This window comes from Ranitomeya imitator, chromosome 4 (assembly GCF_032444005.1).
Source record: "Ranitomeya imitator isolate aRanImi1 chromosome 4, aRanImi1.pri, whole genome shotgun sequence".
Taxonomy (NCBI): Eukaryota; Metazoa; Chordata; class Amphibia; order Anura; family Dendrobatidae; genus Ranitomeya; species Ranitomeya imitator.
Genome location: NC_091285.1, coordinates 649641642 through 649660309, shown reverse-complemented (window position 1 = coordinate 649660309; position 18668 = coordinate 649641642). Strand labels below are relative to the sequence as shown.

The 18668-nt window shown below is 41.9% G+C and overlaps 2 protein-coding genes across 2 annotated transcripts in view; both read right to left on the bottom strand.

Moving 5' to 3' along the window:
- Positions 1-562: 562 nt before the first annotated feature.
- LOC138674648 (putative olfactory receptor 1F12P) lies at positions 563-2076 on the bottom strand. Its single transcript, XM_069762465.1, has one exon. The coding sequence runs from the start codon at positions 2074-2076 to the stop codon at positions 1141-1143; it is 936 nt and encodes a 311-aa protein (XP_069618566.1). The 3' UTR covers positions 563-1140.
- An 8863-nt stretch (positions 2077-10939) lies between these two features.
- The window catches only part of LOC138674647 (olfactory receptor 1G1-like), a 31506-nt gene continuing 23777 nt past the window's right edge, over positions 10940-18668 (bottom strand). The window contains exon 2 of the mRNA XM_069762464.1: positions 10940-11098. Within this exon, the coding sequence (XP_069618565.1) occupies positions 10940-11098 (159 nt within the window). The remainder of the gene's footprint in view (positions 11099-18668) is intronic.

Here is an 18668-nt window from a genome sequence, read left to right as displayed (position 1 = left end):
ATAACGATCCCAAGCACACCGCCAGGGCAATGAAGGAGTGGCTTCGTAAGAAGCATATGAAGATCCTGGAGTGGCCTAGCCAGTCTCCAGATCTCAGCCCCATAGAAAGCCTTTGGAGGTAGTTGAAAGTCCATGTTGCCCAGCGACAGGCCCAAAACAACACTGGTCTAGAGGAGACCTGCATGGAGGAATGGGTCAACATACCACTAACAGTGTGTGGCAACCTTGTGAAGACTTACAGAAAACGTTTGGCCACTCTCATTGCTACCAAAGGATATTAACAAAATATTGAGATGAACGTTTGTTAATGATCAAATACTTATTTTCAAACGTAATTTGAAAAATAAATCCTGCCAAATCAGACAAGGTGATTTTCTGGATTTGTTTTCTCATTTTGATTTTTTTAGTTGTAGCTTACCTATGATGTCAATTACAGGTCTCAATCATCTTTTTAAGTGGGAAAAATTGCACAACTGGTCGCTGACTAAATACTTTCCCACACAATGTACATGTGAAACATTATAGACCTACATTTACTGCTATAATAAAGTATAATGAATCATAAAAAATAAACTAACATTTATTTGGTTAAGTGAAAGCATTACAAACTTGTTAACACAAAATTGATACATCAGATTTTAAAAATGGGATCTTTTAGGGCTGGTGCAGACAATGATATTATCAGTCCAAATGCGATCCAACAAAACTTCGGTTGCACTCTGACCAATGTTATTCTATGTAGCCATGAACATGTCTGATTGTTTCCTCGGACCACTCCGGTCTGGGGAAAAAATTGCAGCATGCCCGAGTTGGATTTGATTATTGTATCGCACCTAGACATGATAGTCAATGAGTCTGTGAAAAAATCATAATGACATCTGAGTGAAGTCTGATTTTCATGGATTGGCAGAATGGAGAAGATGAATTTTTTTCAACATCATCTCCTTACTGGAAAAAATCGAATCACAATCTGATTGCACTTTGATCAAACTTTGGTCAGAGTGTGATTACTGTAAGTGGTCCGATTCTCTCAGAAGAGAGAATACACGCTTGTCTGACCCAAGCCTTAGGAAGATCTAAACTCATAATCCGTTGTCAGAAGGACGCAGAGATCTGCTTTGGCTTACTTTATCACAACACCTAGATCTTAAACCTTTTTTTATTTGTTAACATTGCAATAGCCCCCCATACATCTTTATTTCTCAGACTGTAGACCAGAGGATTTAACATTGGAACCACAATCATGTAGAGCATTGATAGGAACACGTCCTGGTCCTTAGAATCTTCTGAGTCTGCTTTCATATACAAGATGGAACTCGGTGCATAAAATAATATAACTGTGATGAGATGGGAGATGCAGCTGGAGAAAGCTTTCATACGTCCAGCTAAGGAAGGGATTTTCAATATGGTGGAGAAGATATAGATGTAGGAGATAATGGTGAGTATGAATTGCACAAGGAAAATAACACAAATTTCAATGTACAAAAAGAGTTTTCGGCTGTAAGTGTCAGTAGAGGAAAGATCAACAAGTGAATTTAAGTCACAATAGAAATTATTAATAACTTGTGATTCACAAAATTGTAGAACAGATGTCAATAAGGTATGTAATAGAGAATTTATTACACCGATTATCCAACAGGAAGCGGCCATGCCAATGTACACGTTCTTTCTCATTATTGAGTAATATTGTAAGGGCTTACATATCGCCACATAGCGATCATAGGCCATTGATGTCAACATGAACATTTCACTAGTAGCACTTATAAGGAAGAAAAATAACTGGGTTATACACCAGCTAAAAGATATTCGGTGATCCTGGGTCAATGTGATAAAAAGTAATTTAGGGACAGAAGCAGAAGTGGATGTGACATCTACAACAGCAAGGTTACTCAAGAAGAAATACATTGGGGTGTGTAATTTTGGTACTAAACACACAAGAAGAATGATTGTCAAATTTCCCAGCATGGTAAAGAAATACATAATCAAAATACAAAAAAATACCTTAAGTTGGCCTGATGAAGACATTGAGAAGGCGGCAATGTGAAATTCGTTGCTTCCATTCGAACAGTTATTCATGTTGTCTTTAATAAGATATACGCATATGTATATAATTGTCTCTTATTCACAGTTATTTCTGATTCAATACAAATCTACATTTAAAATTTAAAATTTACAATTGCTCATTTATTGCTACATGATGACATTAACAGATGAACTTACAGATGTGTCTGCCCTTACTTCTACCTTATCTTAGGTTAAGCATTCCAATTTCTCATGATAAAAATTCAATACATTCTCATGAGATGCTAACAAGACTCCTCGAGAGGCTGAAATTCATAGAACATCCTTTAAGTGGACTCAACTAAAAACATTTTTCATAAATCTCTCCTGACAGAGTATTGTAACATAATCAGGTAGTTAACCAAGCTTTTGCATCCACCTAAAAAATACAAGCATTGCTCCCTAGCGAGTACTTCTCCCTTCCCAAGGCTTCAGCCCAGAAAATAATTTTTTCCTTCCCACACTTTCCTCACACATGTCTAATTCAATTTTTCTCTTTTTCCAACATATTATTTTATGTTTATTAAATTTTATTTTAATGTGTATCTATTTCCACAAAATTTTAATTCATGCAGCCTACTACTTTTGATATACACATTTCACACTGACTCCTCTGAGAAAAAAAGAAAAATATTTTTTATGTGATTGCTTTTTTGTTTTTCTCTCTCTTCAATTCTACCCCTTTACCCTGAGGGTGGTTCTCATGTTAATGACCAGGCCAATTTTTACAATTCTGACACTGTCCCTTTATGAGATGATAACTCTGAAACGGTGATTCTGACATTGTTTTCTCGTGACATATTGTACTTCACGTTAGGGGTAAAATTTCTTTGATATGACGTTTGATTATTTGTGAAAAAAGCAGAAATTTGGCAAAAAAATTTGCAATGTTTAAAAAAATATGAACATTTATTTTTTTTCACAAAAATGTTTAATTCAGACCAAATTTTGTTTATTTTACCAAGGGTAACATGAGAAATTAGACCCTAATAGTTCTTGTTCAATTTGTCCTGAGTAAGCTTATACCCCATATGTGGAGTAAACCACTGTTTGGGCGCATGGCAGAGCTCAGATGGGAAGGAGTGCCATTTTTCTTTTTCAACGCAAAATTGGCTGGAATTAAGATCGGATGCCATGTCACGTTTGGAAAGCCCCTGATGTGCTAAACAGTGGAAACCCCCACAAGTGACACCATTTTGGAATCTAGACCCCCTAGGGAACTTATCTAGATGTATGGTGAACACTTTGAACCCCAAAGTGCTTCACAGAAGTTTATAATGTAAAGCTGTAAAAATAAAATATCATGTTTTTTTCACAAAAATGACCTTTTCTCCCCAATTTTTTATTTTCCCAAGGGTAACAAGAGAAAATGGACCTCTATCGTTGTTTTGAAATTTGTCCTGAGTATGCTGATACCCCATGTGTGGGTGTAAACCACTGTTTGGGTGCATGGCAGAGTTCAGAAGGGAAGGAGCGCCAGATTTTACTGTTATGGTTTGCTGGTGCCGTGACCCACTGGGAGAGCCCATGAGGTGCTAAAACAGCACAACCCCCCACACATGATCCCATTTTATGAAGAACACCTCTCAATGAATTCATTTAGGGGTGCAGTGATCATATTGACACCATGGGTGTGTCGCAGAAATTTATGCCATTGGGCAGTGAGACCTAAATAACTACATTTTTACATCCCAAATTTTGTTTTAGCCAAAGCCTTTACATTTTCACACAAGAAGGGGGTAAAAATGGCAAGAAAAATTGTCCCAAAATTTCTATTGCACGTTGCAATACCCCATATGTGGTTGTACAGTGCTACTTAGCCATGTGGAGAGACTCGGGAGGAATGGAGCGCTCTTTGCCTATTCGAGCGAATGGGTCTGTGCACATGCCAGTGTGTTTCCACGGACCATGAGCAAAACACGCTGACATGTCAATTTTTTTATGTCAGCACAGGCCATAAAACGTCCCGCACACGTGCATGCACATAACACACATGGGTGTCATCCATGTGACACGCGTCTATACAACTATAGGATTAGTAATGGATAGGTGTCTTATAGACGCTTCTCCATTACTAATCCATGGGCTTGATGTCACATCAACCCCACAAATATTACCCCACTTGCCACCACTACAGGGCAAGTGGGAAGAGTCGGGAAAAGCGCAAGAATTGGCACATCTAATAGATGTGCCTTTTCTGGGCAGCTGCGAGGTGCTTTTTTTAGGCTGCAGGGGTCCATATCAATGGCCCCTTACCAGCCTGAGAATACCAACCCCCAGCTGTGAGCTTTAGCAAGGCTGGTTGTCAAAAATGATTAAATAATTAAAAAATATGGCGTGGAGACCCCTCTATTCTTTATATCCAGCCTTGCTAAAGCTGACAGCTGGAGGCTGCAGCCCCCAGCTGTGAGTTTTGTCTGACTGGTTATCAAAAATAGGCAGTTTTTTTTAAATTATTGTATTTGTTTACAGCGTCACTGTTATTAGCAGCAGCAGGGGTAGGCTGATGGGAGTAATAGTCACATCAGCTGCCTCCTGTTGTCTCTTTCATTACTTAAATGTAACTCTCATCATTCTACCCTGCTAGTGTCGGTTGCCAGCAAAGCAGGGGAGAATGATGAGAGCTGTGTTCAGCACCCGACGCTGGGAACAGCGCTTACTGTAATGCTTCTTCCCTGGTACCTGTCCTTATGCTACTGATGTGGCATACGCATGCCAGACATGTGCTGCAAGTATTACACACATGGACACTGACATCTCCAGTACCGGAAATATATAAATTTTTATATTTTGGCCGAGGTCTCGTTTTTTTGCGGGATGAGTTGATGTTTTTATTGGTACCATTTTCGAGCACTTGACATTTTTTGATCGCTTTCTATTCCGATTTTTGGGAGGCAGAATGAACAAAAACCAGCAAGTCATGAATTTCTTTTGAGGGGGGTGTTTATATCTTTCCATGTGTGGTAAAATTGATAAGGCAGTTTTATTCTTTGGGTTAGTACGATTACAGCGATGCCTCATTTATATCATTTTTTTTATGTGTTGGTGCTTTTATACAATAAAAACTATATTATATAAAAAATATTTATTTTTTGCATCCCTTTATTCTGAGAGCTATTTTTCCGCTGATGGAGCTGTATGGGGGCTTTTTTTTGTAAGATAAGATGGTGTTTTTAGCGGTACTATGTATATTTATATCTGTCTTTTTGATCGTATGTTATTCCACATTTTGTTCGGCGGTACAATGATAAAGCATTGTTTTTTGTCTTTTTTTTATGGTGTTCACTAAAGTGGTTAACTAATGGTATAGTTTTATAGGTCGGGTCGTTGTGGCTGTGGCGATACCAAATATGTGTACTTTTATCGTTTAGATTTTTTTCAATTAAAATATTTATTTAGAGATGGAATAAATATTGATTTTTTCATTACTATTTTAGATTTTTTTTAAAATATATTTTTACAATTATTTTTAAAAAATTAGACTTTTTTCTTACTTTTTTACTTTGTCCCACTATGGGACAATCATTTTTTGCAGGCTGATCACTTCTATGGCATGCAGATGAAGCAGCATCTGCATGCCATATAAGTTGTCAGTGCTGCACTGACAGGGAAACTTGGTGATCATGCACTGCGCATGATCACCAAGTTTCCTAACTCTAGAGACCCGGATGTTATCATGACAACATCGGTTCACCATGGCAATGGTCGGGAGCCCACGTCACTCTGTGGGGTCTCTGATCCAAAGGCAGAGGGGTTGTCAGCCCCTCTGCCTGCTCCCGGAATGCTGCGATCATGTTCTATTGCAGTATTTTGGTGGTTAAAGTGCCGGGAGCAGTCTGTGACCACTCCTGGCACCTAGTGCAGGGTGCCAGCTGTCAGAATCAGTTGACGCCCCGTTGGTAATCGGCCACACTCCCCTTGTGATCGCGGCCAATCGCTCAGACGTACTATTCCGTCCGTGGTCAAATTGGCCCGGGTCACCTGGACGGAATAGTACATCTGAAGTCAGAAAGAGGTTAAACTTTTTTTCTTTGCAATTTGAACATTGATTGTATTGACAAGAGTTTTACCATACGCAAATATTATTGCCTTTTTTTGGTGCTCAGATTTCAATTGTTGCATTATTTAAAGCTGCTTGATGATGCCGTGCACAATCTTCTCCTAAAGAAGTAAGGATACTTCGAAATGCGTAGAGTAAACCGCACTGTTACTCTCTCTCAATTGGACTCCTTTGTTGGATATAATACCAGCAGCGCAGATTACTCACAACTTCCAAATACGCTAAGACTATGTTGGTTTGCCAACTTGTGGAGATGCAGCAGCTGGAATCCTTATTTGGTAGCTTTTACAGTGTTGTGTTTCATACAACTTCATCAGGTGAACGGTACCACCTTTAGCTTAAACGCTGCAATTTGGATAACACCCTGCTGCGCTTTTCTTATTCCGCCAGAGAATTCTTAACATAATCAGGTAGTCAAAAAAGTTTTTGTATTCACCCAAAAAAATACAGGCACTGCTAGATCAGAGGACAGAGAGAGTACAAAGTGACTCCATCTGAACCATTATAGTGGATGTTTCCACCTGGGGTTCAGTGAATCAAAAAACGTGAGCACAGCTACTAAGGTGCACGGGTAGGTTCCCAAGCCGTATATATGTAGATATAAAGAACCCGGCACTCAACTTAAGTCAAACTGAAGGTTTTTTTATTCCGTAGTACGAAAAACGTTTCGGCCTGGTCTGGCCTTCGTCAGTTACGTACTTAGAAGTGTCTGAGAATGCGCTCAATAAGCGTGGTAGATCCGTGGGTCGTCCCTTAGGAGATGACCGCCTTTGGTGAATATCCCGGCTGTAGGCTGTAGGAGACCAGGTCAGGACGCGGTGTCCACCGCTGTTGGTTGAGGATGCCCGGGTGTGGAGATGCAGCAGTTGGAATCCTTATTTGGTAGCTTTTACAGTGTTGTGTTTCACACAACTTCATCAGGTGAACGGTACCACCTTTAGCTTAAACGCTGCAATTTGGATAACACCCTGCTGCGCTTTTCTTATTCTGCCAGAGAATTCTTAACATAATCAGGTAGTCAAAAAAGTTTTTGTATTCACCCAAAAAAATACAGGCACTGCTAGATCAGAGGACAGACAGAGTACAAAGTGACTCCATCTGAACCATTATAGTGGATGTTTCCACCTGGGGTTCAGTCTGGGTTTCCGTCTGAATCTTGCTCAGCGGAGAGCACAGAATTAAATTGAACCTAGCCTTATAATGTTTGTGAATGTTGATCTTTCTGATCCCTCTTTGAGCTTGAATGGACAATATCTGCCCAACATAGTGTACCTTATAAAGCAACTGTAATTTTAACCCTTTATCTACCAATGTCCTTTTTTTTTGGGACGCCTAATCTTTTGCTTCTAGCAGCTAAGATTTTATAATTTTTTATAATTAGGTCCATTTTTTTGTGTTGTGTTTGTAAAGTGAACGTTTTCAAAACAGGAAATCATGTGTTAGGGGTCGAGTTCCCGCTTCTGCACAGGGGGAATCTCGAGCCACTTCCGCTGCGGTCTCCCATTCTTGTCCAGCCGCAGTGGAGCCTGCTCAGCAAGGACGTCGGTCCCAGCGTCTTGCTCATTCTCACTCTGTTCTGAGAGTTAGTGCTGCTTCTCCAGTCTCTGCCTTTAAAGTCAGTGCTGGTCAGCAGCGAGCGGACTTCTCTGGGACTAAGTCCTTGTCTGCATGTACTGAGCATGCCCAGCGTAAGGTCTCCCGTTGGAGATCGAGGGTCATGTGCTCAGTCTCTGCAGCACATTCCATTGGTCCTCTTGGCAGGTCCTAGAAGGGCAAAAGTGCTGTGGCCACTTCCTGTGCTGCTGCTATATAAACTGCGCATGACCGCACGGCCATGCGCTAGTATTTTCTTACAATTACTTATGTGTGTATGTTGTGAGTGCAAGTCGTCCTTGGAAACCCCTACCCTATTGAATGTCTGTTCGCGGAAGGTGTATGGCTGCTACCTAGCGCCCGACTTAGCCTACAGCACTAACACACATCACAGCGTCCTGTAGCTGTGCCTGCCAGTACGGCGCCGTGCGCCTGCCTTGCGCTTTCCATACCCGAGTCTGGGTGGTTAGTGGCGTCCGTTAGTGCGGCATCGCTCGCACTCTTGTGCACTTAGATTGCTTAAGGTTCTCTACACACCCAGTTGCGGTGTTACGCCAGCAAGGGTCTAATCGGGCTCCAATCCCTTCTGGGGTTAAGTCCGCTGACCACTTGCTCGCGCACTAGTGCGGTACGGCGGTCCTGTGAATTAACAGGATCGCTTTCTTCACGCTGGGTGAGGTTTAACCCACGCGTGTATACCGCCATATTGTCTGCTAATTGCTAGCAGCAGGTTCTCACCTGCACGGTGGACCCCGGACTGCGAACGCACCTTTATCATCTGTCTTGGTGCGTTCCGCCAGTCCTAACATCATGTCATTGTCATTTTTACTTGAATATTGGGACGCCCTTTTCTGAAAAATCTGTACTTGTAAAAATTTGGCAAATTATGTTTCTGATTCATTAGGACCCCAAATCATTAAAAATCTGTCATTTAAAAAAAAAATAATAAAGAAAATTGCTAATTTGGCAAGTAATGGGTTAACACAGCAAAAAGCCACTTACAAATGTACAAGGAAAAAAAAGGCCAGTTCTCACAATATTTTCCATATTTTTAATGTACAAAATTCTGCACAACCATAACCAGTATTTCATAAAATAATAAAATATCAACAAAAAAATCTTAAAAAAATAGAAAACCAACAATATATAAAAATGCTAAAAAAATGTAAATCGGAGCTTGGGATGCATTAGGGCAGAAGATGAGGCTGCAGCAGCAAATTAAACAAGGATTATTTATTACTCCAACAGCAATTTGAATGATTCAGGCACCAAATTAAATAAGACTGACAGGTTATTAGAGTGCGATAAAATATTTTACAATTTAAATGTAAGTCACTTCTTCTGGCTGAAGCAGCAGTACCGGATTTAAAGGGACACTGTCACCTGAATTTGGAGGGAACAATCTTCAGCCATGGAGGCGGGGTTTTTGGGTGTTTGATTCACCCTTTCCTTACCCGCTGGCTGCATGCTGGCTGCAATATTGGATTGAAGTTCATTCTCTGTCCTCCGTAGTACATGCCTGCACCAGGTGCAATCTTGCCTTGCGCAGGCGTGTCCTATGGAGGACAGAGAATGAGCTTCAATCCAATATTGCAGCCAGCATGCAGCCAGCGGGTAAGGAAATGGTGAATCAAACACCCAAAAACCCCGCCTCCATGGCTGAAGATTGTTCCCTCCAAATTCAGGTGACAGTGTCCCTTTAACAATTAAACCCTATCATGCAAGACATTAAACATTTACAATAGATACAAGAGTCTGTATTTTCTTATTCTGTCCTGTGGTGCGTCACAGTTATTCGTGTACCTGTCACTGTCATTTACCCGAACACTCTGGTAGTAGTGATGCATGCCGTCCAGGCCTTAAAGGGAACCTGTCACCCCCCAGGTGTTTGTAACTAAAAGAGCCACCTTGTGCAGCACTAATGCTGCATTTGGACAAGTTGGCTCTTTTAGTTATGCTCCTTGCACACGCTGAAATAAACACTTATAAAATGTGCCCTCTCATACCGTGAAATTGACAGGGAGGCGGGACTTTCCTACCTAATCAGACGCAGCACAGCCGTTATTCATACCACCTTGGCTCTCGGCGCCACCTCCTCAGCATTGTTTAAATCTGTCCTGGAGCCTGCACTGTTATGTTATCCCTTGGGCATGCGCAGTTAGCACTGCCCGTCTTCTGACATCATTTGATGTCAGACTGACTGCGCCTGTGCCGTCGCGCTGCCCGAGATCCCGCCCCGCAGTGTCATCTGATTTATTCACATTGCGGGACTGGGATTCTTGGGCATGCGCAGTGCATATCTTTGCCTCTCACTCCTCTCCCTCCGCCTTATTCAGACTGTGCAGCGTCAGCTGATCTCTAATCGCATGCCACGGCTGTGATTTTTTGTTCTGTGAAAAATCATAGACATGATTTTGGATGGACAATGATGGACAAGAACCACAAGGTTCTGCCTGGGCCCTGTATTGTTTAACATCTTTATCAATGATTTAGATGAATTGAGAGAAAACTGATTACATTTGCTGATGACACAAAGCTAGGAGGGATATCTAATGCTAGAGAAGTGAGAGAGAGGATTCAAAAAGATATAAATAAACTGGAGCAGTGGGCAGCAACTAACAGAATGGTTTTTAATAAGGAAAAATGCAAAGTACTACATCTGGGCAATAAAAATGAAAAAAGTATATACAGAATGGGAGGAATAGGGCTAAGCAGCAGCACATGTGAAAAAGAAGTGGGTATACTAATAGCTCACATACTGAACATGAGTCAACAGTGTGATGCAGCAGCAAAAAAGGTAAAAGCAATTCTGGGATGTAGTAACAGAAGCATACAGTCTAGATCATGCAAAGTCATTATTGCCCGCTAGTCTTTTTTGGTCAGACCTCATCTGGAATACTGTGTCCATTTTAAAAAAGACATCAACAAACTGGAGCAAGTTCAGACATCAACAAACTGGAGCGAAGAGCGACCAGAATGGTGACCGGTCTGCAAACCATGTCCTGTGAGGAACGGTTACAGGATTTGGGAATGTTTAGCTTGCAAAAAAGGAGACTGAGAGGAGACTTAATAGCTGACTACAAATATCTCAAGGGCTGTCACATTGTAGAAGGAAAGACTAGAAGTAATGGGATGACACTGAATGGGTGGAGACACAGATTAGATATTAGAAAAAACTTTTCACTGTTAGGGCTCCTTTTCACTTGCGAGAAATACATGCGAGTCTCACAGGTTAAAACCCTCTTCTGGTGCCGGCACTTGGGAGCGGAGCGTGCACCTCCATGTGTTGCTGCGCGGCTGCACGCTCCGCTCTGGAGTGCCGGCGCCATAGCTTGATTTTAACATGCGAGACTCGCACGTGTTTCTTGGAAGTGAAAAGGAGCCCTAAGGGTGATTAATGAGTGGAACAGGCTGCCACGAAAGGTGGTGAGTAGGGTTGAGCGACCTTTACTTTTATAGGATCGGGTCGGGTTTCACGAAACCCGACTTTTTCAAAAGTCGGGTCGAGTGAAATCGGCCGATCCTATAAAAAAGTCGGGGTCGGGGTCGGCCGAAACCCGAAACCCAATGCATACCTAATAAGAATATACTCACCCTCGGACGCGCCCTGCTTCTTTCCGGCAGCCTTCCTTCCTAAGAATCAGCGCTTGAAGGACCTTCGGTGACGTCGCGGCTTGTGATTGGTCACGTGAGCGGTCACATGAGCCGTCGCGCAACCAATCACAAGCCGCGACGTCACCGAAGGTCTTTCAAGCGCTGATTCTAAGGAAGGAAGACTGCCGGTTAGTACCAGGGCGTGTCAGAGGGTGAGTATAGCAATATTTTTTATTTTAATTCTTTCTTTTACACTTAAATATGGATTCCGATACCGATTTCCGATATTGCAAACATATCGGGAATCAGTATCGGAATTCCGATACCAGATTCAGAAGATCGCCGACCTCATGGCCGACCCCACACAGGGCTCGGGTCGGGTTTCATGAAACCCGACCTTGCCAAATGTCGGCGACTTCTGAAAATGGCCGACCCGTTTCGCTCCACCCTAGTGGTGAGTTCTCCTTCAATGGAAGTCTTCAAATAGAGACTGGACAGACATCTATCTGGGATGATTTAGTGAATCTAGCTTTGAGCAGGGGGTTGGACCAGATGACCCAGGAGGTCCCTTCCAACTCTAACATTCTATGATTCTATGTTATTATGGGAGATGATATTATAGGTAACAGTGCGTTCCGCAAAAAAAAGCTGACGTGTGCATGAAGCCTAATAGACATCAGAGTTAGTACAACTCAACCCAGAATAGACTACAATATGATGGTTACACATAAGGGTGTTGTGGAATGCTCATGAGTTTCATAAAATAGTAAAGTAACTGAACACTATGTTTCATGATTTTTAATGCATCCCATTCCCTTCATTTTTTATTTTATCTAAGATCATGAACAGGTAATTATCTTGTTAGTAATAGTTTGATGGTATATGAGTTGAATTTACATGTCTTCATTGATCTTCAAGTCAAGAACTAACCATTTCTTCACAGAAAAACATTACCCTAAACCAGGATTGAACGTTTTCATCACATAAGGTCTCATTCACACATCAATAAAGTTCTCGTATAGGAAAATAAGTCAGCCATGTCAGTGGTTTTCTTTGAGCAGTTTCATCAGAGTTTGGTCAGTGTATTAGTTTTTACCACCAGAAATTGGACCGAGTTTCACCAAATTTTCGTGGATGAGAAACAAACCAAAAATCTTTTTCTATCTAGCAGTCCATGAAAAATGGTTCTCACTCGAATGGTTGCCCAATTTTGTTTTTGCGGATTTATGGACTTGCATTGATGATTTTGCTTAGACATTTGGATCAGACTACTTTTTCTTCCAGTAAAAATTAAGGTCATGTGATCGGCCCCTTTCACTATTTTAGGAAAGAATGCTACCTGTGAAAAGCACGGTTTCCACTCAAACAGGAAAAAGTGATGTGTGAACGAGGCCTAACAAATACCAAATGTAGCAGAACTCAACCCAGCAATATCATGGTCACACATAAGGGTGTTGTGGAGCGAGTTCATGAATTTGATAAAATAGTAAAGTAACCGAACACTGTGTTTTATAATATTTGATGCATGCCATTCCCTTCAGTTTGTATTTTATCTAAGTCATCAGTAGGTAATTATCTTTTTAGGAATATTTTGATAGTATCAGAGGTGAATTTACTTTGACTTTGGAATTTGATATACATATTTTTATTGATTTTTCTATTGCCCATCTGCATTTTATACGTTTATGCTTATTGTCTATTTTGTATTTTTTTTTGTACTTTGTATTTTTTGTGTTTTATTTTAATATTATAGGAAACATTATGCAAATTATGCAATTTTATCCATGAAGAATGTATCTTCAAAGAGGCTCTTTTTCATGCACTTTTTTTATGTAGTTTTTGTTTTTATACAAGAGGTAATGTTATTGAAATTGTGCTATACAAAACTCTCATAAAGTGCAAGGCATCTAAGAACAAAATATAAAATCCCACAGCTTGTCAATTATTACTCCATTTCAAGAATCAATTTAATTACTTGTAACCTAATCCTTAAAAAAAACACAAGACATCAACGTTCTTTTTCATTAAGGAAACAGAAGAAAAATACATTAATTATAGACAATATGTAAAGTGTCTTTTGTTTGATGCAGCACATTTACCTTAATTTCTACATCCTTTGGTCTTGCTCATCTGGTGAAAACTGAAAAAAGCAGGCTTATATAATGTTATAAAGCTCTAAGGAATGGGGTCCATTGAGGAATAACAACATAGATAGACTTTATTATGATAATTAACACAGAAAAAATGTTTTCAATATAGGATAAAAGAAGATAAAAATGTATGTACACGATCACAATAAAGACACAAGATAAATCAATGCACTGTATGTGATACAGTAATCATAAATTTCATAATGTACTTAAACGGGTTGTATACTGTTGTTAAATGGATAAAATTGCAAAGTGCTTGGAAAAACAAGCAACTTATCAAGCTATTAAAAATGCAAAGGAATTTTTATTTCAAAAGTTACCTTATATAATAGATATATTTGCAGGGTTGGCCATTTATATTGAAAAACCTGGGTGGGCCTCGTATATGGATGCACCTAAATAAAATGGGAATTGTTGGTGATATTAGCTTCCTGTTTGTGGCACATTAGTATATGAGAGGGGGGAAACTTTTCAAGTTGGGTGGTGACCATGGTGGCCATTTTGAAGTCGGCCATTTTGGATCCAACTTTATAAATGGCCCACCCAGGTGTATCCATATAAATGGCCAATCCTGTACTTTATTCCAACTTCAGCTTGTATATGTCATTTTCTTACCACTGTGCCCTTAGTACAGTCATGGCCAAAAGTATTGACACCCCTGCAATTCTGGCAGATAATACTCATTTTCTACCTGAAAATGATTGCAAACACAAATTGTTTGGTATTATAATTTTATTTAATTTGTCTTAAATGAAAAAAACACAAAAATAATTGTCCTAAAGCCAAATTAAATATAATTGCACACCAAACATAAAAAAGGGGGTGGACAAAAGTATTGGCACTGTTCGAAAAATCATGTGATGCTTCTCTAATCTGTGTAATTAACAGCACCTTTAACTTACCTGTGGCACCTGACAGGTGTTGGCAATAACTAAATCACACTTGCAGACATTTGACATGGATTAAAGTTGACTCAACCTCTGTCCTGTGTCCTTGTGTGTACCACATTGAGCATGGAGAAAAGAAAGAAGACCAGAGAACTGTCTGAGGACTTGAGAAACCAAATTGTGAGGAAGCATGAGCAATCTCAAGGCTACAAGTCCATCTCCAAAGACCTGAATGTTCCTGTGTATACCGTGCGCAGTGTCATCAAGAAGTTTAAAGCCCATGGCAATGTGGCTAACCTCCCTAGATGTGGATGGAGAAGAAAAATTGACAAGAGATTTCAACGCAAGATTGTGTCGATGTTGGATAAAGAACCTAGACTAACATCTAAACAAGTTCAAGCTGCCCTGCAGTCCGAGGGTACAACAGTGTCAACCCGTACTATCCGTCGGCATCTGAATGAAAAGGGACTGTATGGTAGGAGACCCAGGAAGACCCCACTTCTTACCCCGAGACATAAAAAAGCCAGGCTGGAGTTTGCCAAAACTTACCTGAAAAAGCCTAAAAGGTTTTGGAAGAATGTTCTCTGGTTAGATGAGACAAAAGTAGAGCTTTTTGGGCAAAGGAATCAACATAGAGTTTACAGGAGAAAAAAAGAGGCATTCAAAGAAAAGAACACGGTCCCTACAGTCAAACATGGCGGAGGTTCCCTGATGTCTTGAGTTTGCTTTGCTGCCTCTGGCACTGGACTGCTTGACCGTGTGCATGGCATTATGAAGTCTGAAGACTACCAACAAATTTTGCAGCATAATGTAGGGCCCAGTGTGAGAAAGCTGGGTCTCCCTCAGAGGTCATGGGTCTTCCAGCAGGACAATGACCCAAAACACACTTCAAAAAGCACTCGAAAATGGTTTGAGAGAAAGTACTTAAAGGACAATTTGGAGGCAAACATCGCCGTGTCTAGTGTACCTCTACCCACTACCACTAGACGCTGACGTTTCCTCGACCGCTGAGGACATCTGGTGGCAAGGTGTCCTGACTGCTGGCAAACATGACAGACCTTGAGTGCACAAGCGGTCCGGGACTTATATCCCGCTCGTGATACTTCCATGGCCTCATGTGACTCATGAACCAGGACCGGAGATTCCAGAGGTTTGGCGAAGGTAGGAGCCAGCCGAAACCTCTGCCTACACTGGGCTCGTTCTAACCTCTGCTCGTTAAAACGGAGGTCAATACAAGTAGAGACAGTTATTAACTCCTCCAGTGTGCCAGGAATCTCCCTAGTGGCCATAGCGTCCTTCACATGATCAGCCAGCCCCTTCCAAAATATGGGGATAAGGGCTTTATCCGACCACTCCAGCTCAGAAGCTAAAGTGCGGAAGTGGACGGCAAAATGGCTGACCAAGGACTCACCCTGAGTTAATGCCAACAGTTGGAGCGCAGTATCATGGGTGACTTGAGGTCCTAAAAAGACCTGTTTCAGAGTGCTCAGGAACAGCGGAGCACTCTGCACCACATGATCGCTACGCTCCCACAGTGGCGTAGCCCATTCCAACGCCCTGTCCGACAAGAGAGACACAATAAATCCCACCTTAGCCCGCTCTGTGGGAAAAAGTGCAGCCAGGAGCTCGAGGTGAATAGAGCACTGACTCACGAATCCCCTACAAGATTTGCTATATCCAGAAAATTTATCTGGCAGCGGGAGGTGAGATAATGTTGGAACAGGGGTGGCAGTGGACAAGGTTGCTGCAGCCACGCTAGCAGCCTGTACAACAACTGCGGTAACATCCACAGCTGAGGTTGAGCTCTCGAGAGCCGCCAACCTACCCTCCAGCTGCTGGATATACCGCAAGGATTGCTGTATGTCCGTCGATACTAGCCAGGCCCTGGCGCTAGTGTAATGTTAGGGCTAGCAGAACGCACCAAATAATAAGACAGATAGAGAAAGGTACGTTCGCAGCCCGGGATCCACCATGCAGAGATGGAACCTGCTGCCAAGTAATGACGGACTATATGGCGGTACAATATGAATACACACATGGGTAAACTTCACCTTGTGTGAAGGAAGCGAACCCTGTTGAGTCACAGGGCCGCGGTACCGCACGTAACAAAACTAATAATTGAATAGCACAAGAGTGCGAACTGTGCCATACTGGCGGACGTCACTAACCACCCTGACTAGGGTTAAAGAAGCGCTCTAAAGGCGCATGGCACCGTACTGGCGGTCACAGCAGTAGGCGCTGTTTCGTGTGTAACACGTTGAGTGGTTAGTCGGGTGCTAGGTAGCAGCCATACTCCTTACGCGAACAGTCATACAATAGGGTAGGGGTATTTAATGAACGACTTGCACTCACAACAAACACACGTATACAAATGTACACTAGCGCATGGCCGTGCGGCCATGCGAACCTTATATAGCTGCAGCAAGTAAAAGACCTTCCTAGAAGGACCAATGAGAGACTGCCATACCTGAGCATGTGACCCTAAATCTGCACTGAGAGATCTTGCCCTGGGCATGCTCAGTGCGTGCAAAGCAGGACTTAGTCCTAGCACTTAAAGGACCTTCCTGAAAGGACCAATGGACTTAGCTGCAGTATCTGACCATGTGACCCTCGATCTCCACTGAGAGATTTTACTCAGGGCATGCTCAGAACGAGAAAAGCAGGACTTAGTCCCAGAAGCGTCTGCTCGCCGCTGCCCAGCACTGACTTCAATGGCAGAAGCCGGAAAAGCAGCAGTAACTCTTTTTACAGTGTGGGATTGAGCAAGACGCTGGGACCGACGTCTCTGCTGAGCAGGCTCCACTGCGGCTGGAGAAGAATGGGAGACCGCAGCAGAGATGGTTCGAGATTCCCCCTGTGCAGAGGCGGGAACTCGACACCTAACACCAGCAGGGCAAAACGGACAGCTGCGAGTTGAAACCCTCAGCTGTCAGTTTTAGCAAGGCTACTTATAAAAAATAGAGAGGTCACCATGCCGTTCTTTTTCAATTATTCAAATAAATACATATTTAAAAATGGCATGATGTCACCCCATTTTTGACAACCAGCCAAGCTAAAGCTGACAGCAGGGGGCTGGAATGCTCAGGCTGGTAAGGTGCCATGGATATTGCCCCTCAGCCTAAAAATAGCAGTCCTCAAATGCCCAGAAAATTTTGGAGCTTTGACCTGCTCTTCCCACTTGCCCTGTTGCAGTGGCAAGTGGGGTAATATTTGTGGGGTTGATGCCACCTTTGTATTGTCAGGTGACATCAAGCCCATGGGTTAGTAATGGAGAGGTATAAGATGCCTATTCATTATTAATCCTATAGTGATATTGTAAATAAACACTCACCAAGAATTTAGTATATTGTTTGAAATAAAATTCACACAGTTTTACTTTTTTATTTAAAAATAACAAACACAGTTATACTCACCTTATACCCATTCCACTGAAACCCACGTCCCCTGTAAAAAAAAACCAACAAAAATACTCACCTAATGCCCATTTCATTGAAACCCTGGTCTCCAGTAAAAAATATAAATAAAAAACATAGTTACATAGTTACATAGTTACATAGTTATTAAGGTTGAAGGAAGACTTTAAGTCCATCTAGTTCAACCCATAGCCTAACCTAACTTGCCCTAACATGTTGATCCAGAGGAAGGCAAAAAAAACCATGTGGCAAAGAGTAAGCTCCATCTTGGGGAAAAAAATTCCTTCCCGACTCCACATACGGCAATCAGACTAGTTCCCTGGATCAATGCCCTATCAAGGAATCTAGTACCTAATAGGAATATACTCACCCTCGGACGCGCCCTGCTTCTTTCCGGCAGCCTTCCTTCCTAAGAATCAGCGCTTGAAGGACCTTCGGTGACATCGCGGCTTGTGATTGGTCGCGTGAGCGGTCACATGAGCGGTCGCGTGACCAATAACAAGCCGCAACGTCATCTAAGGTCCTTCACACGCTGATTCTAAGGAAGGAAGGCTGCCGGTTAGTACCAGGGCGCGTCAGAGGGTAAGTATAGCAATATTTTTTATTTTAATTCTTTATTTTACACTTAAATATGGATCCCAGGGCCTGAAAGAGAGTTTCCTCTCCTTCAGACCCTGAGAACCATTGGAAACCCAATGCACTGCATTGGGTTTCGTGTTTCGGCCGACCCCGACTTTTTTATAGGATCGGACGATTTCACTCGACCCGACTTTTGAAAAAGTCGGGTTTCGTGAAACCCGACCCGATCCTATAAAAGTAAAAGTCGCTCAACCCTAGTAGAGGGCAACATGGTAGAGGTGTTAGAGGTGCACAAATCCGAAGTGGCGTTGGACAGAGGGGTTTTATGACC

What these genes read in the sequence shown, in the direction of transcription:
- LOC138674648 (XM_069762465.1), bottom strand. Translation starts at nt 2,076, where the DNA reads ATGAATAACTGTTCGAATGGAAGCAACGAATTTCACATTGCCGCCTTC.